This window comes from Mauremys mutica, chromosome 4, assembly GCF_020497125.1.
Source record: "Mauremys mutica isolate MM-2020 ecotype Southern chromosome 4, ASM2049712v1, whole genome shotgun sequence".
Classification (NCBI taxonomy): Eukaryota; Metazoa; Chordata; order Testudines; family Geoemydidae; genus Mauremys; species Mauremys mutica.
The window spans coordinates 137,835,608-137,861,577 of record NC_059075.1 but is presented as its reverse complement, the minus strand read 5'-3'; the positions used below and the strand labels follow the sequence as shown (position 1 = coordinate 137,861,577).

The 25,970-nt window shown below is 48.6% G+C and overlaps 1 protein-coding gene across 1 annotated transcript in view; it reads right to left on the bottom strand.

Annotated features, from left to right (window-relative positions):
* CNTN2 (contactin 2) overlaps positions 1 to 25,970 on the bottom strand; it is a 51,684-nt gene that overhangs the window by 6,670 nt on the left and 19,044 nt on the right. Inside the window, exons 2-19 of the mRNA XM_045015424.1 lie at positions 21,408 to 21,513; positions 15,647 to 15,791; positions 14,396 to 14,571; positions 13,475 to 13,570; positions 12,912 to 13,121; positions 10,412 to 10,511; positions 9,907 to 10,082; positions 8,800 to 8,936; positions 8,067 to 8,196; positions 6,967 to 7,117; positions 5,098 to 5,225; positions 4,472 to 4,647; positions 4,099 to 4,219; positions 3,582 to 3,740; positions 3,294 to 3,443; positions 2,058 to 2,128; positions 1,290 to 1,524; positions 705 to 820 (exon numbers count right to left, since the gene is read on the bottom strand). Of these exons, the coding sequence (XP_044871359.1) occupies positions 705 to 820; positions 1,290 to 1,524; positions 2,058 to 2,128; positions 3,294 to 3,443; positions 3,582 to 3,740; positions 4,099 to 4,219; positions 4,472 to 4,647; positions 5,098 to 5,225; positions 6,967 to 7,117; positions 8,067 to 8,196; positions 8,800 to 8,936; positions 9,907 to 10,082; positions 10,412 to 10,511; positions 12,912 to 13,121; positions 13,475 to 13,570; positions 14,396 to 14,571; positions 15,647 to 15,791; positions 21,408 to 21,462 (2,532 nt within the window). The 5' untranslated portion in view covers positions 21,463 to 21,513. The remainder of the gene's footprint in view (positions 1 to 704; positions 821 to 1,289; positions 1,525 to 2,057; positions 2,129 to 3,293; positions 3,444 to 3,581; positions 3,741 to 4,098; positions 4,220 to 4,471; positions 4,648 to 5,097; positions 5,226 to 6,966; positions 7,118 to 8,066; positions 8,197 to 8,799; positions 8,937 to 9,906; positions 10,083 to 10,411; positions 10,512 to 12,911; positions 13,122 to 13,474; positions 13,571 to 14,395; positions 14,572 to 15,646; positions 15,792 to 21,407; positions 21,514 to 25,970) is intronic.

Below are 25,970 nucleotides of genomic sequence, written 5' to 3'. Positions count from 1 at the left end.
AGCCATTGAGACGTTTGCACGTGTGGCTACCAGATCCACTCCACCCAATGCAGGAGACCTGGGTGCTGGAGCAGTTGCCTCAGGAGTCCCATTCTCTGGGCCAGAGGATCTCAGGCGTATCAGGGCGCAGATGAGCTGGTCTCTGGGTGGGGGTAAGTGGGGTTAGAGTACTAAGGTGAATGACTCTCTGTAGGGCAATGCCATGCTTTTGCAGACTATGGGCCATCCCGACTTCCCTCCAATTCCCTGTATTTTTTTAAAATTGTACCATGATTGATGCATTTTCCAGAGAAGCCCTTGGAAACTCAGGTTGTAGATTGACTGTCAATTTCATACAGGGGATTATTAACCCTGGGGTTCTTACTCAGAATTTTACTCACGCCAGCTCCTACTGGAGTCATAGCTGCCCTCAGTATTTGGCCCTGTGCATCTTGCTCGGCCTGTGACCAGAATCAAACCCACTGGCTGTGGAGTGGCAGGAATGGGAAACCCCATCATGACAGTTTCTCTAGTGGCACTGCTACTGGCTGCATAGAATCAGCATTGCCTACAGCAGAGTGGATGCTGGAATCCCCCCTGCCCTTGAAAATGGAGGCCCCTTTTATTTGCTTTCACTTCCTGTAGCCTAGGGAGATAACTAACTTGCCCCGTTGTGTGCTCCAGCCTGAGTCTCAGTCCTTGTTCTAGCCCTTCCACTTTCTTACCTCATAGCCCAGCAGGACTCCATTTGTGTCTCCCTGCTCAACCGGCTCCCACGACACATCCATTTCCGAGGACAAAACGGCCTTGGCTGTAACCCTGGAGGGAGCCACTTTTGGTTCTGGCAAAGGACGGAAGAAAAACCCAGCAATAGAAGTCTTTCATGACAGCAGGTGACAGGGCCACTGCCCCGGAAGGAGTGGTTTCACGGCCAGAGGCCAGCTCTATGGCTATGGGGTGGCTACAGCAGGCACTGCTCACTGGAGGCAACATGAACTGAAGCTGTGAATGTGGGTTTTATGTAACCAGGAGGGCAGCCTGGCTTGGGGTGGTGTGTGACAGGAGCTCTTGGGAGCTGAATGTCTCTTCTTCTGCAATGGGTGTATGTTTGTAGGTGCACTTACGAGAGCATGTGTTTGTATTACAAGGCATTATGTGAGCACTTCTAGCCTGATCCTCAAACCACCATCAACCGACCACCTAATAACAGGAAACAATTCCTAGCAGTGATACCTATTAGACTGGAATAGCTTCTCTCAGAAGAAGCAGTAGCAGACACATCAGACTGAGTCACCACAGTCCCTCCTTACCTTCCTCTGCAGAGTACACGATGGCAGTCAGGCTCTCCGGTCCCTCCCCCTTCCTGTTGTATGCTTTGATTTTCACTTCAAATGGGGTGTAGGGCCCGATGCTCTCGTTGCGGTAAACGTAGTGCTGGGATTCTGGGTGGGGCACTTGTGCAGTCTTCCACGCCTGGGTGCCTTGCTTGCGGAATGACAGGATGTATCCAAAACCATCCCCGTTCTGGTACTCCCGCAGCATTGGCTACGATATGGGGCAAGAACGAAAGGACACGTTGGCCTGGCACTTGTTTTATACCCATAGCTCATGCAATAGATTTGATCTATACAGTAGGCAGAATTCTGCCCTTGGGCCTGTGTGTGCAAATCCCACTGAAATGGCTCTGTAGTACAGCATCAACGCCACTGCGGTGTTGCTAACTCTTGCAGTGTTACCACAAGTCTTGTGATATTTTGTGTGTTCTTATGGCCTCTGCTCCTGGAGGCTTGTGATATTCACAAGAAAATAGCCCACATCCTTTATATAATAGCATAATAATATTTGTATAGAGGGGCCCGTATCTGCTGCCTCTAGAGTCTGCAGTGGAATCAGGATCATATCGAAGTGGTAGTCTACATACCCCCTTTTCCTTCCATCTTTGCTTTTGTCTCCTTTTCACCCCCCTTCTCTGTTTTGTCTCCCTTTGTAGCTCCTCTGTGCTCCCTTTTCAGAGCCAAGCCTGTCTCCCTTTCCCTTTTTCTGCACTCTTTGTTGGCCTGTGCCTACAGCCAACTTACCGTCCAGTTGATGATGAGCTCACCGGGGGCCCCTCCTCCTCCACTGAGCCCAGATGGTGCCACAGTAGGGGCTGTTGTATTCCCCCAAAAAGAGAAGGAATGTGAGAGTTTAAAAACAACAACAGTGGAAAGAAAAGCACCCATGCTTCAAAACCTGGGAGCAACCAACTTCCATCAACTCTCAAACCTGCGCTGGCCCATCTGGTTCTAATCCTTAATACTGAAGATATTTTAGGTGTGATTTTCAGAAGTGCTGAGCTCCGACAGTCCCTACTAAATTCAGCTGGAGATGTGCCTTTTCAGAGCCTGTGAAAACCAAGCCCTAAAAAGCATAGTGTGGGTGAAATTGTGTTAGGTGTGAGCTGCCAGTTCACCACACACATTCAGAACATTTCTTGTGCCAGTCTTGCACTTCAAGCTCCTGAGTTTTTGGCTAAGACCAAGAGTAGTATTGACTTAATATACAGGTAGTTGTCCACAGGGGACTTCCCCTTGTCCTCACAATGGGTTGGACAGTGGTTCTTATAGGAGGCTGATTTGTCTTGCATACCCCAAGTTTCACCTCACTTAAAAACTACTTGCTTACAAAATCAGACATAAAAATACAAAAGTGACACAGCACACTAGTACTGAAACATTGCTGACTTTGTCATTTTTACCATATAATTATAAAATAAATTCTGACACACACCTCATATTGAGAAACACTGATATATTATAAACAAGTCAGTGTCTGTATGACGCTTTAGTTTGTACTGACTTTGCTAGTGCTTTTCATGTAGCCTGTTGTAAAACTAGGCAACTATCGGTGAGTTGCTGTACCCGCGGAAGACCTCTGAGTACCCCTGGCTGAGAATCATTGGACTAGATCTAATAGCTCTTTTCCATTTCTTTCCACTAGGATCCTATAAAGTTCTCAGAGCGTCAAATACTCAGGGCTGGGACTGTCTTTATTTTGCATATTGCACAAGACTGAGCTCATTGTCAGTGGTTAACATATGGTAAATAACACTCGCGAAGCAGTCATCCAGCACTGTTGCGCCTTTATCTTTGGCATGTAAAGGGGTAAGGAAGAACGCATATTTTGTGTCATCACCATCTCTAGGAATACTCAGTGAGATGATGAACTTGTGGCAATGCCTAAGTGAGCATGAAAACCATCCTGTTCCATTGCAGAGGGGTAGGGATAGATGATCCCTAATGTCTCCTCCTAACCCTGAGCCTATATGCACCTACCAGCTTCTTTGGTGCGGATTTTGCTGGAGGGCCCACTAGGATCCCCAGCTCCAAGGATGTTGCTGGCTAGGACCCGGAATTCGTAGTCCATCCAGGGGATGAGATTCACCACCTGGGCCGTCTCTGCGTTGCCCTCAATATTTGCAGGATCTATAACCCAATAACATGAGAATACAACAAATAGAGCAAGTGGCAGTCAGAAAGCAAAAAAAATAAATAATAATAATTCTTCCATCCCAGAGCAATCTGTGTGGGCAAAGGCAGGGCTGCTGCCATGAAAACACTTACTGGTGCGCACTTGCTTCCATTTGTTGGAGAGTAGGGTACGGGCCTGGATGATGTATTTGGCAATAGGACTGTGGTTATCGAAGCCACGGCTCCAGCTCAGCTGGATGGCGGTGTCGCTGATGTCCACCACCACCACGCCCCCAGGGGGCCCCGGAGGTCCTACCACAGTGAGAGAAGGACAGTCACATTAACAGCCTCAGAGCGGGACTCAGCCAGGCTTATTGCTCTTCAAACAACGTCCACATGGTAGGTCATAATCAGGCCACTGTACCCTGAAGGGTAAAAGTGTAGCCTCAAAATTTGTCCTCCTTTAAAACATTTGAGATCTGGCGTGGAACCTCCTCCGGATTCTAATTCACAGTTTAAATGTGTGTTGCACACCATGAGGAATTTAAATAGCTGTTGATGGGAGGTTTTCGGGTGTGAGAGCATGTTGGTCCTTGGCAGGGAATCCAGTTTGTTTGGGCTCGTTATATGCTGCATGCAGGATGTGGGAAGGAACAGCTAAAAAAATTACCTCTTACGACCAGCATGGCCGACTCAGATGCGCTGTCCACAACTGTCTGGGCTGTGCATGTGTACAGCCCGGAGTGCCTCAGCTGAGTATTCAGGATGGCGAGGTCCCCAATAGCCTCTTTCTATGCAGGGGAGAGAGGCGGCAATGGGAGAAATGTCAGAGCAAGCTTGGGGACCATACAACACATGAGATGGAGAAAGAGACGCAGGCATTAAAACCCAGGGCTCTCCCAGCAAGGCCAGGAGGATTGGCAAACTGGACACATCCTAGAAGAGTCAAAGGCACGGTAGCAAACGGGACCCGGGATGTTTTGTTTTCCCCTTTGCCCCAGGTGTTTGGAGAGGGCATCAGCACAGAGCCCCTTGATACTCACCCTGCTAGCTCTCATGTAGTGCCCTTCAGACCTGTCAAAGTCAACGGGGAAATCCTCCAGGGACCAGGTGAAGGTTAGGTCCATAGTTGGGTCATGGGAGGCATGGCACTGCAGGGTAATGTTTTCGCCTAAGTTGATGTCTGCACTAGATGGTGCCAGGGTGATTTTGGTGGCATCTGCAGAGGAGGTGAGAAGGCTGTTAGTTGCAGATGTAACCGCCATGCACCAGTCATTGTCTGGCTAACAACACACAGGTTGATTTGGGGTTTGACTTTGCAAAACCAAAATCTGATCAGCGTGGATTTGCAAAGCCAAAGCCACCCCTGTTTTTGTCTCTCTCTAACTAGGAACCATCAATAGTTTTCCACGGGGTAGAAAAGGATTAAATTAGATGCAAAATATAAATATTTTCTCAGGGCCAATTGCTCATGGTAACCTTTGTGGAAGCAGTGGGGGGTGGATTGAAGGATTGTCCTGACGAATGAAATGAGTTAAGGGTACGATTCCCTCTGAGAACTGGATTGTTTTCTGGGAATCGAAGGAGAAAGAAACGTCCCCCTTCATGTTAGGGCACTCTTAGCACCCTCCTTGCTGCATCAGCCTGAATACAAGCCAAATAGCTCTACCTCGAACTGAGAGGATTCCTGTGCTGTTGGCTTTTCCCATGAAATTCTCAGCAAAGCAGGTATACTTCCCCTCATCAGATTTGCTGATATTCCGGAGGATCAAGGTGCCATCTGGGGTAATAGTCACCCTGGAGAAGGAAAAGAGCCTCAGCAAGAAGTGAGATTAAAATGGCATGGACAGCCAGGGGTGGCTCTATGTATTTTGCCGCCCTAAGCACGGCAGTCAGGCAGCTTTCGTCTGCACGCCTGCGGGGGAGGTCCGCTGGTAACGTGGATTCGGCAGCATGCCTGTGGGAGGTCTGCCGGTCCCATGCCTTTGGTGTATCCGCCGCCGAATTGCTGCCGAAACCACAGGACTGGCGGACCTCCCGCAGGCATGCCGCAAAAGGCAGCCTGACTGCTGCCCTCACAGCGACCAGCAGGCTACCCCCCCGCGGCTTGCCGTTGCTGCGCTGGTGCCTGGAGCCACCCCTGTGGACAGCAGTCATGTTCACGGTGTGCACCAACCTCTAGATGGAATTCCTAGATGCTGCTTACTTCGCTAGGGATACAGGTCAGAAAGACCAGACTGCAAAAACTAGGTAAGACTTTTTAAAAGAAGCAGCAAATGGAGTGCAGCAAACATCAGTAGCTTTTATAAAGAGGGGATCTTTGATGTTCAATCCTATGTAATGTACCCTCTGTGGAAGCTTTGAAATGCAAGAATGTGAGCATTCCCTAAAACGGAGTACAGGTAATTGGTCCTCCATGCTGCTCTTCCATGTTGATTAGCTGGAGGGCTCAGGATTTGTGCTTCCATTTCACCTTGAACTGTCTTTGGTTTTTTACCAAGTTTTGGTTCATGGGGAAGCAAAGCTACACCGCTTATCTCAGCCTCTGGAGATTGCCAACCTACGTGGGCCTTGGTGGAGCATGATGGGGTGTGTTCCCCACACGAGCCCTGCAAGAGCTGAGTTAGGCCAGGTGGGCCCAATCAGCTACTTAGGCTGCAAGCAGGGGAGCCTTAGGCTACGAGGAGGCCACTGACTGGGAACAAACTCACGTGCAGGAACAGGGGGGCTGTATAAAGCCAGGTAGTGGGCTGCAAACGGGGGCTGCTGCTGGGGAACACTTCAGTGAAGTAGGCTGCCGTCACTCACTGAGTGGAGGGAGTTGGAGACTGGCAAGGAGAGGGTGATGTAGGAAGAAGACCAGAAAAGCAGCAGCAAGGAGTGGGACTGCGGCTGCTTGTCATAGGGTCCTTGAGATGGAACCCAGTGTAGAGAGTAGGCCTGGGTACCTTAGCAGCCACTGGGGAGTGGCAAAGGGCATTGGAGACACCAGCCAGACAGTGGGTCCGGAAAGACTGTGAATTCCCTGGAAGGGGAAGACCTTAGTGACCTGCCTGGAGGACCAAGCCACAAAGAGGAGACTGCAGTGCCTGGAGTGAGAGGGGCTGCACGGTGAAATGGGACAGGGGAAGATGCCACTGGAGGGAGAACACAAGACTGGCAGAGCTAATTCCCAGAACAGCCAGCAGGAGGCGCTGCGAGCGGTGAGTGTGCCCCATGACAAGAAGGGGCACTTTTTCAGAGGGTTTTGTTCATCCTCCATTTCTTTCCTGCAGTTTGTTCCTCCCATCCCCCAAGGCCCTCCATCTGGCTGAGGAAGGCCCTAATGCATGTAGCTCTTAGATCTGCCAGAGGGCTTGCTGCAGAACAATACAAAGGTTATCATATTCCCAGGGCCTAACAAATGGACCCAGGTCTCGCATGATAGTCAAGGGTGCTAACAAGAGGGCCACCAATTAACATCTGGGTGGTCTTCTGCAAGAGCGACATGTTTTTAGCTGTTGTTGTTCCTAGCTAGAAGCAGACTTGGTGCTAGTACCTGCTACTGTTGATCAGGAGTTCAGTTCCTTTGGTCCAGAGCACAATGGACTTTGGTGCTGCTCTTGGCTGGCACGGGATGATGACCTCCCCACCTCGGGCTGCTGGTATCAACCGCTTCACGGGGTTTAGCCGAAAATCTGGCGCTAAGGCTAAGAAGAAAAGAGGATTAAGGGATCTTCTCAAATACTGAACTATGAGCATGGTAAAGCTGCAGTGTAACTGGATTCTGGTTTGTCACCAAACTGCATGATGACAGAAGTATAACAATAGCATGATGGATGAGCAGTTCCTTCACTGCTCAATGAGTGCTGGATTGTGTTGGCTGTTCCATCATCAACCAGGAGAGGTGCTACCTGATTCTGATGTATCATGCTTGGCGATGGGGATCTGATCTTAATGCTTGCAAGGTCTTTGCCAAGACACAAAACCAGCCAATTTCAAAGAGGATGGGGATGTTTGCTTCCATGTCCTGAGCAAATTTCAATTGGTGTAAATACATAATGTCCCCTAAAATTTCCCCTTTCAACTGGATATGAAATTCTGCTTTACTTGCTGTTAAACAGCTGCTGCTTAGAGCATTTTGCTTCTAAGCTGATGGTTCAAATCCAGCTCAGGCTAGTACCAATGCAAAGACGTTATCATGTGATAACTGTTTGGTCTCTGTGAAATGAGTTTTGGATCTGCCCAGTTCCCCTTTGCTGACAGCCACAACAGACTGACTGGGTCATGGATACTGACCTATTTTCTCAGCCTCAGTTTGTAGGTCAAGGGAAAACTGTGTAGCGGGGGGAAACTTGAGGTGCTTCAGTCTGTGCAGTACCTGTTCTGAGGCTAAATAGAGGAGTTAATTCTCCAGAACTGTCTATCTTTTAGGAGTACTACATTTACACAAAAATGTAATTGATGTAGTGGTTGATGTGCCCTATCTCAGAGGTGCTGCATTTTTGTGGTGGGTAAGTGGTTCTCGTATGCTTGTAAAGGACTGAGATGAAAAAGGTAGCGTACATATACAGTAAATATATTAGGACTATAGCTACAACACTGCAGTGTCTAGATAGTCCTTGGAAACCTGGGACCCTTGGGAAAATGATGAGTTACCTTGCACTGTTAATTCAGCACTTGCATACACCGTGCCGTGTTTGTTCTCAGCTACACACTGATACATGCCAGAGTCTTCCAGGGCCAGCTTGGAAAGTCTCAGCTCTCCGCTGCTCACTTCGATGCGGTTCTGTGCAAACAGGAAGATCAGCGGATTAGATGGGAACAAAGAAAATGAGACTCAAGACCCAGAGCTGAGTTCCATTTCCGCTCCTATGCCAGCTTGTATTGTTTTTCTGTCTATCAAATGCCTTCCTAGCCAAGCATTTACAGGGCTCTCACCACTGTGGTAGCTGAGTGCCAGTGCAGTGAAGTGTGTAGGTATGTACTGACTGATCAGTGACTGGTCTGAGGTAAGCACCACTCTCTGGGGAGGCTTTCCTGGCCCGAGGACTGGATGTAAGGTTCCAGGGCTGCTGGTAACAGTGGAGAGTGACTGGAGAATGGCATGATGGGAATAAACACATGAAATGAGCTTGGCAGTCTCAGCAACTTCCCTTGCGGGGGTAGGGAGGGAGGGAGGGTAAAACTACCACCCATATCAGTGCAGTTGGCAGACTGCTGGGCAGGGTCATGGAACCGAAAGAGGAGGGGATGTTACAGGTGAGGACTGAGGTGAACTGGCAGAACTACATGGGGTGCTAGGGCTGGAACGGTGGGGTCTATTGCAGGTCAGCAACATGTGCACGGGTAGACGTGCAGCCTTCTCTGTTCCAAGCAAAGGCTGCGGTACCTGAGAGGTTAACGGCTGCCCATTACGGAGCCATCTGATCGTAGGCCGTGGCTTGCCAGCTGCTGCACAGCTCCAGCGTAGATCAGATCCAATGTCTGCTTCTGTGTCTGTGATCACCTTCAGCCACTCCGGCTGAGCTGCAAAGGAGCAAGAGTGATGTAGGAGCCAGGAAGGTCAGATGGGAGGCTGCTCATGCCAGGCCCACAGGGTGGCACTGGCATGGAAGCAGAGTGATTTATCACAGCACATTACCCCATAGCAATAGCCTTTGTCTCCTGTGTGCAGAGGCCAGGCCGATTCTTCTCACTGGCTGCATCTACAGTATGAGCGAGGGCTGTGATCCCCCTACATACACAAACTCGTTGAGCTAATGCCAGTATAAATAGCAGCATAGCCATGGTAGCACGGGTAACAGGAGTGGAGACTGTGCAGAGTACAAACCCGCCCAAAACTAGTGGGTATGTACTCGGCATGGCTCAGCCATGCCTTGGCTGCCACTAACCGGGCTACCGCGGCTACACTCCTGTGTCGAGCTGGCGTGAGTGTGTGCGCATGAGCAGAGGAATCACACCCCTAACTCCTAGCGTAGCTGTAGCCTGTGGGTCCCCCAGCCCACAATCCTGCCTCCAAACTAGACCTACTGCATTATGGGAAAGTCCAGATATGAGGAAGAACCTGGTGACCTCTCTCTAGAAATGAAATGGAGCCCTAAAACCAATCAGCACTGAGCTGTGGGGAAGGCTGGATCCGGATTGAAGGATTTGGGTCATGATTATAGCTCTGTCAGACCTGTATAGTGGATCCAATCTGTGACCCTGGATACAAATACCCCTGTGCTTTGGGAACGTCTGATACTTGCAGCTGGGATTCTAGCTCTGTTATCTCACCTCTATGTTAATTGCTTAAGGGATAACTCTCTTGTCGGTTTTCATTCATCCCTACTGTGTTTGAAAGAAAGGAAAAGCAGAAACCTGGGCATGTGTTTAGTAGGGTTCTGCTGTGGATTTGATTAGGGCTGGTTCAGATACGACCAGTCCCCTCCCCAGGGCTCAGCTCACTGCCTTGGGCTCCTTGTGCTTTGGGAAGGGACCTGTTTAAGGGCCTTACCCTGAATAATAATGCGACCCTGGTAGGTGTCTCTTCCCTTAGCGTTTTCAGCCTCACACTCGTAAGTGCCTTCATCTTCAAAGTCAACGTTTTGGATCTGCAGGAGGGGCTCATTGGAGATCCATTTGGAGGGCTGTGAGCTGTCCACCTTTCGCCACTTTATCCGAGGGACGGGGCTATGTCAAAACAAACGCAGTGAAGCAAAACCGCACGGCCTAATGCGCAGCAACATATACTCCAATCCAGTGCAGCAAAATGCAGCGCGGAGCAATTGCCTTCCACAGCCACCCCCCGCACCTTCAGCGTGGCGGCCAGGACAAAGAGTCTGCACCTTTTGAAATGGTGGCTTGGCCCCTCACCCTACTCTGCATTGGGAATTAAAGCAGCCAGGCTGTTCTTTCTACCCATCATTATGAAGGCCTGAGGGTCTGTGACTCTCTTCCAGTGCTGCTGCTGCTGCTGCCGCCACCAAAGGGTGGAACAAAATGGACCCAAGAATACTCACTTTCCAAAAGCGAAACACTCCAGAGTCACCAGCTGCCCAGCCAGAGCGTAGGTGTCGGCAGGGAACTTGGCTTTAATGCTGGGTGCATACTGTCTGGCATCTGCTGAAAGAAAACCAATGGTAAGGAGGTTGCAGGCCTTTTAGAACTGTACACACAAAGCATTAAAAGGCAAAGGTCCCTGCAAGGATTCACCTCCTAAAAGCACATATTTAAGTCTCAAAGACATCAGCTGCTGCACTGCCTTCCAGCTATCATCCAGAGAGAGCCTGCTCGAGCATTGTCTCGTAGCTAAAGCAGAGCCCTGCTTTCTATTCTGGGCTTCGCCACAGATTCGCTGCATGATGCTGGGTGAGTCACTTAACTTCCCTGTGCCTCAATTTCCCACCTGTGAAACAGGGATAATTGTATTTATTTAGATTTAAAAAGATGCCTATCCCAGGGGCTAGGTGCCCTGACATGTTGGTTAATCACACAATTCAATGAAATCCCAGAAACATTTAATCATTCCAAAAGGAACTCAGTCAGCCAGACAGCTGCAGGGACCCCATTTCATCCGCTCCCCGTTACGGGATGCATACCCTCAGCCCCCTGCAAAACCCCTTGCAAATAAATGTCCTTTGCAGCCTGCCCACAAGGTCACCAAATTCAGCTCCTCCTTGGGGGCGGGAGGAGTTCCATAGTCCCAAAGCCTTCACAGAGAACACCCTGCCGGCTGCCCCCTCTCTTTTATAACAAGGGGGAACCAGCTCCGGCATCCTGCTGACTGAGTTGTGGTAATGAGGCATGGGGAGAGAGGTGGTCCCTCAAGTAGGCTGGTCTCAGCCATTTAAGGTGTTATAACTCCACTCAGAGACCAATGGGCAGCCAGTGCGGATCCTGGAGCACTGGTGTCATATGCACTCAGCGAGTCACCCTGCTAAGTCAGCAAGCTGCTGCGTTCTGCACCATCTTCCATCTCTGATTGCTTCTGAAGTGTAGCCCAATCCCTACGGCTGCATCCTGCTCAGGGAAACAGGATGAGCTCTTCTCACCCTATGCGAGACTCCTAATTTCTTAATGACGAAACACTGCAGCTGGTGATCTCGGTGGCTCGCACTTTTCACTGTGGGGCTCGTGCCGTTTGTATCTTTAGGTAGTTTGGTAATTTTGCTTTTTATTTAAAGTGGGAGCCTTAAATCTGTTCTGAAAAGAAACGACATCCTGGAACTTTCCTACCATTGCCCAAATCCCTGCAGATGGAAAGCATTTTCCAGGGGAAATGTTCCAATTCCAGAGTCTCTCTCCTTCCACTTTCTCTTTCCCAAGATCTCCAGCTGTTTAAGCAAACTAAAGGCCTGATCCAAAGCACATTGACTTCAATAGGCTTTGTCTCAAGCCATAAAATTGTCCCCATTGAATCTTGAGCCAAAGACCTTGTTTCTGTGATGACCACAGGTGCCAGTGCCTGTGGGAATGACAATTGTTGTCACTGTGAAACCACCTACGGGATTCTGCAGCGTATCCTACATTGGCTCCCCAGTCATTTCTGGGTCCAGCTTAAAACTGTCCTTGATTTTTAAGACTTCCCTCTGGACTTGTTCCAATCAGCCACGGGGCACCTGTTGCTTTTTACTTCCTATCCTGCTCCTTCAGCTTGTTTAGCCCTGGCTTCTGCTCTGTAACTGCACAGAGCCTCACCGTGGCTGGGCAGAGAGCCGCCTCCTCTGCAGCTCTTGACACCTGGCACAGCCTCCCCGTATCTCCTCTTCCTCGAATCTCCATCTGTTCTCAAACCTCTTTTTCTCTGTCATTTTATGCCATTTAATTTGTCTGTCCTCCTGCTACATTGTGGGAGGTTTGTGACACTGTCAGTGTGCTTGGTATAAAACCCTCTGGCGAGGTGCAGCTAATTCCCCCATGTGCAGCTAGCCAATCCTGCAAGCATGTGTGGAGTCAGGGTTTCACATCCGCGTCCCCTCTGGCAGTGAGTGGTACCAGAGAGGGGTGTGTGGGGGGGTAGCCCTTGCAGTCCTTTGAGCAGCTGCAGTTGTGCATAACCCATGAGAAGGCCCCTTGCAGACCAACCCCCATTGCTGCCTGGGAGAGTCTTGGTGTTGTAGGTGGAGGCAGCCAGAGTCAACAGGTGGTGTGGGCTGCAGAGAAGAGTCTCCCGCTCCTATAACTGCAACAAATGAGAGGTTCTCAGGTGCCATGACTGTTGGCTCCTTGGCCTCTCTGTTGGGACTGCAAGGTAGTGCCACTGTGGTGGTGCTTTTGTGTGCCAGCAACCAACTTGAGACCCACTAAATACATTTCTGAGGGGCCACGGAACGGCAGATTGCAATTACCATCAGTAACCACTGTCTGGGCCAGGATTTGAACCAGGGACCCAGAGAGGAAAGGCTTGAGCCAACCAGTCCCCCTCTTTCCTACTTTATCTTGGAGAGCTGTTCCCTCTCTCTATAAGAATCAGCTTCTGGGGGGCACCACGTTCCTGCTCAGTAGCCCTAGAGTACTGACCCTCCGCAATAAGGGTGAGTCTGGCAAACTTGCTGAAGACACTCTTCCTGATGAAGTTGATGTGGCTTGTGGCAAAGCAGGAGTAGTTGCCCAGGTCTGACGCCTCTGTCTTGGCAATGTAAAGGTTTCCTGTCATCTGGGAGACAAAGTGCCTTCCATCTGCTGGGATGAAGTTGGGAAACTCGTTCAGGAGCCATCGATAGGACAGGCCTGCATGGGAAAGAGTCGAGGGTGAAGTGTGAGAAATGCTGGCTCACCTGAACCACCTCCAGAGCAGGCTGCACCGAGAAGGTTACTTCCCAAGCTGACACAAGCCTGACCCTAAGTTGCTCTATGGGTGGTGTTTATCTTCTCCAGGTCACTAGCCCCATCACGTGACTCCTTTGATTCGCAGGAATTAACATCAAAAGTAACTCTTGAAAATTGGCTCCTCTAGAATTCCCAAAGGCTCAGCAAGAAAAGGCCAAATCTATGGTCTGGTCCTGTCTTGCCGCATTTCACGCATCACCTGCGATCCCTCAAACCACTGTTACTTTTGATATCCCCTTTGCTCAGTGCATTACCTGGGTAATGTGGAGGGGGGCTGCAGGTGAACATCGTCCCCCAGCCCTCTGTAATCTTCACGGGGTCTCGCTCTTCTGTGGAGAATTCCTGCAAAACTAAACATGCACAGTGAAACCAGCAGGTGAACAGCCATTGCAGCTGCAGAGGGGATACGTTTCATTTGAATCATGTTTGTCGTGCCCCAGTGGGAGGCGTGTTGTGTGGTTCTGGAGTGAGCATTGCTCATGTCATTTCCAAGGGAATTAAAGGGGGAGAACTGCACTGCGGCAGGGCAGTGTGGCGTGTTGCTCACACAGCGACTGCTGCCCGCAGGGAGCCAGGATCATTAGCTGTCTTTGCAAGAACACAGCCAGCACTGCCCCATAGGCTGGCCAGCAGGAGGCACTGGAGAATGATGCAACTCCTTCCCAGCCCCCTCCAGGCCCATGCATTCGTCTCTTCAGCAATACACCTGGATTTCCATTGGCTTTGCAGATGGAGGTCCAAAGACCATTCCCGACACCCCTTTCCTTGTAGTGCATTGAATTCACTGCACCACCAAGCTTGGCCAGGTCCTTTCCCATTAGTGGAAGGTTCCATAAGGTGTAATTGAGATGATGATATTAGGTACCATGTGACTTCTAGCACTGAAAAGGCAAAGGTGGAAGTTCATGCATATTTTACTAGTCCCAACAGAGACATAAATGGCCCTTGTGTTGGCTGCCTTCATGGATGAAGTGACTGAATGAATGTATCTTGAAAAGGAAAAGGGGGTAGAAAGACAGTGGCATGGAAGCCTTTTGCATCCAACCCACTAACAACGGGGGGGCTATGGAAACGTCTCCCTTATCTTCCTGTGTTAACAGTGGGAGATTTGATTTACTCCCGGTGCTATTGCAGCTGCATTCCATTTGCACTGTGGAGATGAACAGGTGACTTACAGCCAAAGCGGACGTAGGCTTCTCGGCTCACAACCGTGCCCATGGGGTTAGATGCCAGGCACTGGTAAGACCCAGCATCCTTGGCTTTGACTGGGTTGCTTATCTCCAAGTTGCCCCCAACCAGCCTGTAACGGGTATCCGGCTCCATCTTCATTTCTGTGCCATTCATCTTCCACCTGCCCAGAACGCGGGGGGAGAGAGGAGGAACCAGTGATCAAAGCTGCATGTTCACATCCAGCTGATACCAATGCATACTGACCAGCCCCTGGTTTGAGGCACACACCACGATGTGCATCGGAAGGTCCGTTGTATCTAGTCCTAGATGAAGTCAATATTTACTTTGCTAGGGTGGTGCCAATAGGAACACAGTGGATTATCTCTCAGCTGCCTCTACTGCTGTGGGAGGGAAAGAAGAATAGAAGCCCCAGAGTTTCAGAAAGACCCATAGTGTCTGCCCTTTGTCCCTCTGATCCCAGGTGAACTTCAGCTGTAAGTTTTGGTGGGATGGAGTATTTCTGGGTCATGAGCGGCTGACTGGGTTAGAGTTACACTGAGACTAAAAGGCCCCCAGTGATTTAGGATGGATGTGCTGGGACAACACACAGCAGGGCAGGAGAGGCAGCGCCTGTCCATCTTCATGCTTTTCTTTTGAATAAACGATGGTGTGTGAACGTAATGCTGGTGGAAAGTGCTGGGTGGGCAGCTCTGGGGAATTTTTAATGGATGGCTGCAGGACAAGCTGCCCTGCTACCATGCCCCCATCCTGACCTAGAAGGGTGATAGGATCCGGGCAGTGGCTCAGTCACCCTTCACGACTGAGAGAGCTTGACTCTATCCCTCTCTGCTGAGAATGCCAGTGGGGGGGGGCACTTCTGTGATACGAGCAACCATCCGATCCATTAGAAAATGCCACCAGTTCATTCTATATAGTGGCTACAAACAGCCATCAGGTGGTAACAGCTTGGAGTCATTACCAACCTGGGCTGGATTCAAACCAGTGACTTAGCAGAGCAAGACTCCATGTACTAAAACCAGTCCTGCAGGACTCTTCATAACTACACCCTGCAGCACAAGGAGGCAGCTAGTACTGGTCTAGACATGGGAGGCTCCTCTTCTGCTGTAGTTCAAACCCACTGCAATTGTGTAGGTGTTTCTATAATCTGTCTCCCTAAGGCAAATATAAACGCCCATCGCTGCAGTAGCTTGGCCTTTAGGGGTACAGGACAGACAAATGGGAGCAGGTAACCTCACCTGTAAGTTGCAGGAGGGCTGGCTCTTGCTCGACAAGCCAAAATTATCTTCTCTTCTGTTGAGCCTTCAGGAAAGAGGGTGTTGACTGGCTGATCTTCAAAGATTGGCCCATAGTTCCTTATGGTACCATATGCCGGGCACCACCCTGCAAGGGAGCAGCATGAGAGAAATCCTGCTGAGCTCAGCTCCTCCAGGGGGCGCTGTGGAGCAAGCTTTTGTCAAACAGTTTTTAAAAGGGAGACGAGGCCGACTAGAGAGGGGGGCCTGTACCAAAACCCCACAACCAAACTCCTCTGGACTTTGGAGAGTTCGGCTCTGGGTTAGAACTTTGCATCTCAGGCCCCTCTCTAGTCCAGATGTTGGGCTTTTCCTACAATGTTAATTTCTGGATTCCCATTCTCTCTCTCTCTCTCTGCCAGCGCCGTTTTGGGAATGGGCAGCATGACTTAGGAAACAGCAAATGATTACCACGGTTAGATTAGCATGCAAAAAGGACTAATGACAGGCTAATGCAGAGGCAGTGTGGAGCAGTGGGCTGGCCACAGGACTAGGAGCTGGGAACCCCTGAGTTTTATTCTTGGCCCTGACAATGTCAGCTTTGTGATGACAACTTAACGTCTTTATATTGTTGTACGAACGTTACCTTATTCATTCTCCCCCCCCCTTCCCCCTGGCCTGAGACGTAGGTAGGCAGGACCGTTGACCGTGATCAGGGGACCCACAATTCTGTTCTCAGCTCTGCTTCTGACTCACTTTTGGGCACTGGGTAAATCATCTCATCTCTTTCTAGAACTTGAAACCTGCCATTCCCATAGTCACTAAACACACAGTAATTGTTAGGTCTGTTTTGCCTACCAGCAGGGGGTGGGTGTTAAGTTTCTTGTCAGCATTTAGACCCAATGGGCTGGATTCTGATGTTACAGCACCATAAAGCAGGAGTAGATTTTAGCACTTAAATTACCCTAGTGTAAAAAACTAGGTGAGATCAAAATTAAGCCATTTGCTCAGTGGAAATAAATTGTGGGTATTTTTTGACTTCTGATCTTGATCAAACACTGGACATTTTTGAGTAAGAAACAGTAAATCTCAAAGGGACGCTCTTTGAGCAAAGGTAGGGGGCAGATTTTTAAAGGTAAAGATTTTTACAGATGCAGATAGGGGCCTATTGAAATCAATGCGAGTTAGGCACATAGGCACTTCTGAAAACCCCCCTAGACATCTCCCTGTATCTTTAGGCACCCAAACACCTGTAAAAATCTGTCCCATGGTGCTTCATGAGATTTGCAGGTTTAGTGATAGGTTACTGGGGTAGCAGTGGTGTTTGCCTTCTTGTGGAATGGTTCTTGGGACAGCACCTGATGCTTCCTGCTTTGCTCCCTTTCCCAGCTACCCTTTACATAAAGAAATGCCACCTGACTTGATTTCTGCTGGTTTCCCCCTCTTGCATTCCGTCACCTCTTTGTTTCATGGTGGGGAGGGGCCCTGTCTATTAGATTTACTGTAGGTCTCATGAATACTTCTATATTCAGAGACTGTGTGTGGACTACTGGACAGGGAGTTGCACTGGGAATCAGGTGATTTCTGTGCCCAGCTCTGGGCAAGTCAGGTCACTGTGTTGTGCCTCAGTTTCCCCTTCTGCAAAATGGAGGTGATGTCTCTTACCCTCCTTGACTGAAAAGCGCCAAGTATTATGTCATCAGTGAGATGGAGGAATTCGACCTTGTTAACAAGACAAATGGAAACACTGACAGAGCCACCTGCTGGGGCATGTGTAATAAAACTGGTCATATAAATAATAATAAACATCAACCTGAAATATGTAACAGCAAAAATAGCTGGTGAGATAACCATCAATTTTCTCTCTCTCCCTCCCCTCTTTGTCACCCACCCACCAGCCGAAACGGACAGCGAGCTCCTCACTGTGAGGCCCGTCTGCCCCATAACTGATAAGCCAGGGAGAGCTCGGCCACCCCTGCCATCTGAATGTGATTGGCGGAAGCTCTTGAGGGCTTTGTGTTTGAATTAATAACTATCCTGTGCTATCTCGCCAGCCGTCAGTCTGTCTCCTTCCCTGCGGGATGCAGTGGGACCACTGTTTCAATGAAGCGCCTCTGATAAGTGTGATGTTTTATGCAAGAGTGAATTCCAGCTGGGAAAGGCCCAGCAGGATTCGTTTGGGCTTGGACACCCTTTACCTTTGGTTCATAGGGTTCTTGTTTGATGTCCAGGCTGCCATGGCATACAGGGATGGGGGCAACTGGGGAGAGGGACTCGCTAATTGGCTAAGTCCTCTCTGAACAGCTGGCTGCTGTGTCTACTGACTGGTGCCTCGGCATTAACCAATTAGCTGAGTCCCCCCCACGGAGCCTCAGTACAGTGCTTGGACGTGCTGCTGCAAGTGAGCTGGACTCAAACCGGGCCCTTTGTGGTGCATGGGTATCAGTGGCCAAACACACAAGGACAGGTTGTGATCCCCACGTTACTCGCATTGGTAGCAGCCCCACTGGCTTCACAAACTGGCCCATAGATGGGGAAATCAGGGCAGTGGTATTGTGGGGCTTCATAGCCCCTTCCCCAAATCTATGTAGATGCCCCCACTTTGCTGCTGGAATAGTCCCCTCCCGAAAGTGAAAGTCGCTCCTCCTGGCCACGCCAGCAGCAGACACACGGAGCTGGTCTCAGCTAGAATTTGCTCTGTGCTGATCTTAACACTGCTAAGCAGTGGATAAAGTAATCAGGGTTTAATGCAGAATTAATAAGACTGTTGTGTGTTAATCCATTCCAATAGTAAAAAGCAAATGTACTGAGGCGTAACAACTAAGCAACCAGATTTCCATTTAAGTCATTAGAACTTAATAAGTAATGAATGGCAAATGATTTCTATTTATCTATCACCCGAAAGCCATGGTATTAATGCTCAAATGCATTGCTCCATGTGTCCATGCTACACAATCCAAGCCTGGCTAATCTTTCCTTCTAATTCCACCCAAACGCTCTTGCTGTCCTCTGCTGCCCTTCTCTGCGGTGGTTATGGACTGCAGCTGTCAGGCATTGATTTTCTATATGTCAAAAGTGCAAGAAGATCAGAAAAATTTGTGTCCATGATTCCCAGGTGTCTGGGTGAAATGGCCAGATCTCGCTTGTTCAGCACCACAAGCAGATCAAGGTTAAAAAAATTGAAATTCCAGATGGGTTAGGGCGAAGGGCTGAGAGCCCAGGACAACAGAAAATTCTAAGCCTGCCTGAGCCAAGTTGACTCTGTTGTAGGACCCAGAGTACATTGCTCCACCTTAGACCTGTCGTTTGTAAATTGTCGTCCTTTGGGACAATGTCTTCTTGTCGCAACAGCAGGAGGTTGCATTGCTGGGTCATGATGTCCGGTTGCAAATTTTCAAGAGCCCTGAGGATATTTTGAAACACATTCATGTCCTGAAAGCTTAGTTTTCAGGAAGCAGGATGATCCAGTCAAAACTGGGAATGTCCCATGAAAAATGGGACAGCTGCTACCTTACTTGACCTCTCAACTTGCTGCCCTAGGCCATCCAGCTGGTGAAATGGGGCAAGAAAGCTGTGCCTTAAATGCTGCATCTGGGCAGAGTGGAACTCACTTGAGGAGATAAATCAGATGTCAGAATAAATAGAAAAAATGAAAACTAGAGCACCCAAGATTCCAGACACTGTTTTAGGACTTGTAATATTTCACTTTCTGAGCCACAGCACACCGGGGGCACAGTGACCTCTGTCAATATCAAAAAAGCTACATCATGTATTATGAAAATAGACAAAACTATAGTCTCAACTCCTTTGCCTCTGCAGTGAGCAGGGGAGGGAACTGCACCTGCCCCACCCTGTGTTGCCAAGCCAGCTGATTTCTGCCAGTTTGATTTTTCTTGTTGTTGCTCAGAATATGCTGAATGCCAAATCTGGAAAGACCAGCTGTCTGGGAGGTTGGATTCCTTGGCCCTGCGCACAGCACAGGGAGGAACAGGAGGAGAGCATCAATGCTGCAGTCGTGCTATCCAGTTCAAAGTTGCGTCAGCAGCAATTCCATGATAAAGCACAGACAGCCTGTATTCGTTGCTTTATGGCATAGCCCCCAGCCTGAAGGCTGGCACGTGAGGGGAAACAAATTGGTTTTATAGCAAATGCGAACAGGCAGACAAAAACCCAAACTAAACCCCAAAGCAGTTATTTTTAAAGAGAAGCTTTCTCATGGGAACAAATGGACACACCTGTGGTTAGTAACCGACTTCAAGCATTTTCTAAGGCTTCTTCTCAGTGAAGAGAAGCAGAGATATTTTTAGACTTTCCTTAATAATATTTTGCACTCTATTAACACTGTTCATCAGAGAATTTTCTCTGCACGTTACAAGCTTTTAATCTTCTCAGCACTCCCAGGAGGTCATCACTCTCATTTGACCAATACACAGAGGGGAAGTGGCTTGCCCGTGGCCCCAAGGGAGTCAGCAGCAGAGCTGGGAATGGACCCCTGGAGTCCTGAGTCCCCTGCTTGGCCCACCTGAGCTGTTTCACCACGAGGTGCTAGTCCTCTCTCAAACTTGGTTATTGAGATCGGTTGCATCATAAGTTTATGGGGCTATTTTCTAGTGACCTTTGAGTTTTTTTAGTGACTCATTCTTTATGGACTCAGCCTGAGTAGAGAGCAAGTCTCATAAACGCAGCTGGTTAATGGTAAGGCCCAGCCCTGTCTTGCTGTGTCCACCATAGTTGGTCAGACCTATTTCCAAACAGGTTCATTGCGTCCTGATCTAGGCCAGGCCACGCCCCTCCTCCCCTCCCTAGGGACCCAGAGAACATTAAAAGGTAATTAGATATTTATAAAGGACAGCAGAGAAGCCTCTCCCTGGGAGGATGAATTAGCTCAAAGACATTATCTAATTTTCAGCTGTCTGAAGGAAAGGGCTCCCTGCTGAGAGGACGTGCCTTTAAAGCACAGCCTGAAATGACTTGAGATCCAGCAATGGTCCGTTATGAACAGCAAACGGGATGGTGGAAAATGCGTCCCTGGAAAAGCAGCGAGAGAAGGTGGCCATGTCAACAGTGTGACCTGCCGATGAGGTGAAATTCACCCCTGTGCAGGGGGCCAAACCAAATCCTAGCACCACTTGCTGAAGTGGGACATAAGTGGTGCAGAGGGACGAATTTAATCGGTAGTGACCTCAGACAGAGAGCAGCCTGTTTGCAATGTGCCACGCATTCCCTGCCTCTCTCTGACTGGTGCAATTGGACCTTAGACACTAAAGTTGTGCTCCTGAGCTGTGTGAATGCCACATGAGAAACATGCACAAGCCATGTTAAAGCCACATGTAGAACCCACAGGATTCATGCTAGGCGAGCCATGAATAAGTGAGTACGTGCCCCATGTAATAGGTGAATACATGCCCCAAAGAATTCCACATTTGGCATTTTGGGGGGAGGGATAGCTCAGTGGTTTGAGCACTGGCCTGCTAAACCCAGGGTTGTGAGCTCAATCCTTGAGGGGACCAGTTAGGGAATCTAGGGCAAAAATCAGTTCTTGGTCCTGCTAGTAAAGGCAGGGGGCTGGACTCAATGACCTTTCAAGGTCCCTTCCAGTTCTAGGAGATAGGTATATCTCCAATTATTATTTTATTTATTATTAATTTATTTATTTTGGATGAGGATCCAAACAACCTAGCTGGTTCCCCAGCCGCTGTGTCTCTGGTAGTTAGTCAGTGCCAATGCCTGGCATGCATTCCCAGGCTGAGATGCCCCCTCTTACCCGTAAAGGTGATGATGGCTAATGAGATGAAAACCAGCTCCGTGGGAGCTCCCATCGTGTGCCTCGGGGTGGTAGTTATCTTTATTGAGGAATAGGGACAGGGACCCTGCAAGAGAAAGAAAAGAGGATTTATTTGCAGCAGCGGGGCAGTCCGGTTCCAGCTGTTCCAGAGCCTAACTTCCAGCTGGGAAATCCCCACTGGCTGTCTCTCTGCTGTGGAGCACTACCTCTAAGGGGCGTGCCACTGTGTGATGAAGTACACCCCAAAGAACCATTTCCCCCTCTCTCATGACCCTGAAGTTCGCAGGTGTTGGAAAATCATCCCCCTCCAGACACACACGTTTTACAAAAACAAAAAATTGTTTAAATTATTCAGGTTTTCCTCAAAAGACTGAAAAGCAAAAATGTTCAGGTTTGGGGGTTTTGGACAAAACAATAATGTATTTATTTGGTGAAAATTTGTTTTGTAAGAATCCATGTTTGCACTGAAAAAATAGTTTTGACAAAAAACTTTTGACCACCTTTATCTCCAGGCACTGCTGCTAACCTGAAATTTTCCATTCAGATCCCCTCTCGATTTTGTGGTTCTCTTCTTAATTTCATGGTCAAGCTGTCCCTTGCCCATGCCTCCTGGTCATGATAAGCCAAAGGAGACCAAATGGGGGGGTGGGGGGAAGCCTAAGCATTCTCTTTTCCCATCACATTCTCATCCCACTGTCCCATGGTGTGTGAATCAGCCCAAGAGTTGCCTCCAGTGTCCTGTTGGGCTGGGTGGGATGGCCCTGCTCAGTTATCATAGGGATGGGTGTACTATGAGATGGAGAGGATCAGCTGTTGTGCTCAGTGGTGATATTTTGGGGAGTCCTCTTGGAAGCTTCGCTGCAACCTACTTAATCTTTTTGTATTTCTCTGCCCCGAAGCCTATGAGTAGTTAAAACAAGAGACAAGGGAGCACTGGGGCATTTGCTGGTGCAGTGATGTTGGTTAGTGGATGCAGCAGTTTTGCTAGTCCCCTAAGAGGGTTCCATCTTTTCCAGCTTCTCCATGGGATCAAAAAAGCCTGCAGCAGCTTATGAACCTCCTGCTGCAACATTCCCCTGACCCCTACTGCCGCTCCCACTGCACACACCTGGCAATCGCAAAGTCTTGCTGCTGGTGCCTCATTTTGAACTAGATTTGCCATCTGACTAGTTTTGCCTAGCTCAGCCATTTCCCTTTAACAAGAATATCGAAACTGAGCTAATTTTTTTTCTCTTAACAAAAGCGACTTTTAAAAAATGACATTCAGGGGCTCGCTTCTTAACCATGTATTCTTGGGTGTTCCTCTTAAAGTGAATCCCCAATAAACCAGGATTGAAATACTTGACAATGGCTAGGCAGCTGGTATGCTGTGATTGCTGCTTAGCCACTGTTCGTTGCTCTATCCCTTTTCCCTCGTGCTCCCCACACCATCTGTTTGCTGTACACACCTGCGGGCTCTCATCTTAAACGTAGAGTGAAAGTTCTTTTGGGCAAGGTTCTATGTTATATGCTTGTCCAGTGCCCAGGACAGTGAGGGCTTAGATAAATCATAAATAATGGAAACACCCGTGCCTGAATCCAGAGCTGGTTCCACATGTATTTCTGCTCACTGACACCAGATCCAGCATGCTTGATTTGCAAGGTAGAAAGATGATCTATCTCATGCTGCACACCTGAGATTTGAAAAGCCTCTTGGACTCTTTCTGCCTCTTACTTTCTCACCAGGAACAAAAGTCTACACTATTGGGGCTTGGGAGAGAGAAGACTGGATCCAGATCTAGACCTTCCCAGCGTTCTGGGGAGCTTGGATACAGGGGTTTGGATCAGACCTCTGCTTTTAATGATGGGTGAAGCGGATGAGAACCCTGCTCTCCCATAGCTGTAGTGACTTTTCAGGGCTTGTGTTGTTGTTATATTTGTATTAAGGTGATGCCGAGAGTCCCCAACTAAGACCAGAGCACCATGGTTTGCTAGGAGCTGTACATACCCATAGTAAGAGAGAGTCCCTGCCCCAAAGACCTTGGAGTCAAAATAGACAAGACAGACAAAGGGTGGGAAGGAAGTATCATTATCCCAATTTTACAGGTGGGGAATTGAGACACAGAGAAATTAAGAGCCTGCGTCTAATTTACATTAAAGCTGCTTTAGGCCACTTTTATGGTGTAATTTGGACTCACTTTAAATGAGAATCATGCCCCGAGTGTTGTGCTGAGACCCCCTTGCTGACCAGTCTTGTTTCACCGTTTCCTTGTACTGCCCGACTGACCTGTCTGTATCAATCTGTGCTCTCTTGTCATAAGCTCCTTAGGGAAGGGAACATCTGTTTTGTTCTGTGTCTGTACAGTGCCTAGCCCAGGAGGGTCCAGGTCCATGACTGGCACTCTTAAGCGCTATGGTAACGCATGTCATTATTATAACAAGAAGTGACTCTCCTGCGTCCTGTAGACCAGTGTTACTCAACTGGTGGGTCTCAAAAGGCAATGGGGAGGAGAGGGGTGTCATGAGATGCTGGCGATTTTATTACGACGCACAGCAAAGAAGATCTCACTCCTGCACAGGCCAAGTACTCTCTGTCAGCCTCTCACAACACACACACACATCAGTTATCTAGGCTTCGCATTGATACATTTTTTACTCTTACTGTTAGGGTATGTGGACGGAGGTCATTAAAAATATTGACTTCGAATAAGAAGTCTCCAATCTGAAAAGGCTGAGAAACACTGGGCTAGGGCTCTCCTGAGTCCTTCTCCAGTGTTGTATCCACAGGGGCATCCTCCCAATTGGGGTAAAAAGATGCATTTGGTCAGCAGTTAAGGCTTGATGACACCCAGAGAGCAGATCTGTTGATCTGTCACTTCTCTTATTTTAATTGCACTTTACGTTTTTCTGCTTTATAAAATATAGATGCTGCATTTGAATGAAAGGAAATTTCATTCTGCCTTTCCCGGGTGTGTAGCTTAAACAAACTCTAGTTCTGAGTGTATGTTACTGGGCAGGAGCTGTCATCACAGAAGGAGAGGGGTTGAGTCTCAATAACCCTCTGCATATTTACTTGTGCCAGCTTCCCCCTAGTGTTTTCTTCTCTGTCTCCCAGCAAGGCAGCTATCTCATCACAAGTGAGCTGGCTTTAAGTATTTATCAAGCAGCGCTTAACTGTATTTTGAACCCCAATCCTGCTTGTTTGAATTTACACCAAGTCTTAGCAGCTAGAGCCCACCCCCAGCTTCACAATGCCCGGATTGCTACTATTCAAATCATCTTCTCATTTTAACTCCCTTTATCAGTGGATGCCCTCCATGCCTCCAAAATCTCTCTCTCTCTCTCTCTCTCATAGCTCTTTCCTTTACAAAGTTTTTCATGCAAGATTGCCTGGCTAAATTCCAAACTGGGTTATTCCATTCTGCCAAACTAGCAGTTCCCCTCTGTGGATTCAGCTGAATCCAGTCTTCATTAATTTGTTATTGGTGCAGAATACCTGCTGCGTTTCATCTCAGAAGTGGTTGCATTACAGTGGTGGATGAGAAGCCCCTCTGCACCAGCCCCCTGTTTATCTAATTAGTAAAGGGACTGTAGCATTTATTCAGATTTCTAGTGTGAATGCTGTAGGGTAAAGGATGTTCTCCAGTTTCAAATGATGGGTGTTTTGAATAAAAGGAGTTTGGATAAATCATGTTCTATTGATTATACAGCCTGTAAAGTATTTACGGTTCCTTCAGGAGGAAAGGCACCATACAAATATGCTTTGCTATTGTGTATTTACTCTGCAGACTAACATGGGGAAGGCCAGTTGAGGACACTTAACTGTCTGCAAGACAGGACTTCACAGCTCTGCTGCTTCAAGTGTTGGCGGAGCCCTTGTGTGTTTCAAACCATCAGATTCATTCCTTATGGCCCAGCAGAGACGCTTCATTGGCAATGCTTGAAAGTTCCCCAAGAATGCTAGTAACAGTGCAGCTAGCTGTGGAAATGGAAAGACCCAGCTTTGTTTATTTCATCAGATGAAGAGAGAGGGGATCAGTCACATCTAACCGTGCAGCCTTTTCTCTCCCCCTTTATCGCTACGTCTAGGGGACAATCAGAATGGACCTGCATCCAGCACAAAGAAAAGTGACCCAGTGACATGAAGCAAGACCTACGTAATCAGCTAACAGAGTCATGCTATTTGAAGTCCAGTTTATGAAATAATGGGCTGGGGTGGGATTTATGGGCTTGCTGTACCATTTCTCTCATTTTGGTGACATTTTCATTGCTTCAGGATTCCAGAGGGATGTTAATGCTGACCTGCTGGCACCTGCTTGATGTTATGAGCTGGTTCTCTTTGGCACTGAGCGTCTCAAGGAGTCTTATCTGGAAAGGGGAAGTACATGTCTCAAAACAAGATTCAAGTCATACATACATCAGAAGTGGGGACGTCTCATGTGTTGGTCCTCACCAGGCCTGTGTTATCCCCCTTGAAACTGTCTGGTAAAAATGGGAACATGATCAATGTGAAGAGCTCAAGGTGGGGCCGAGGTATGGTCAACACTTGGAGAGGCTGCAGAA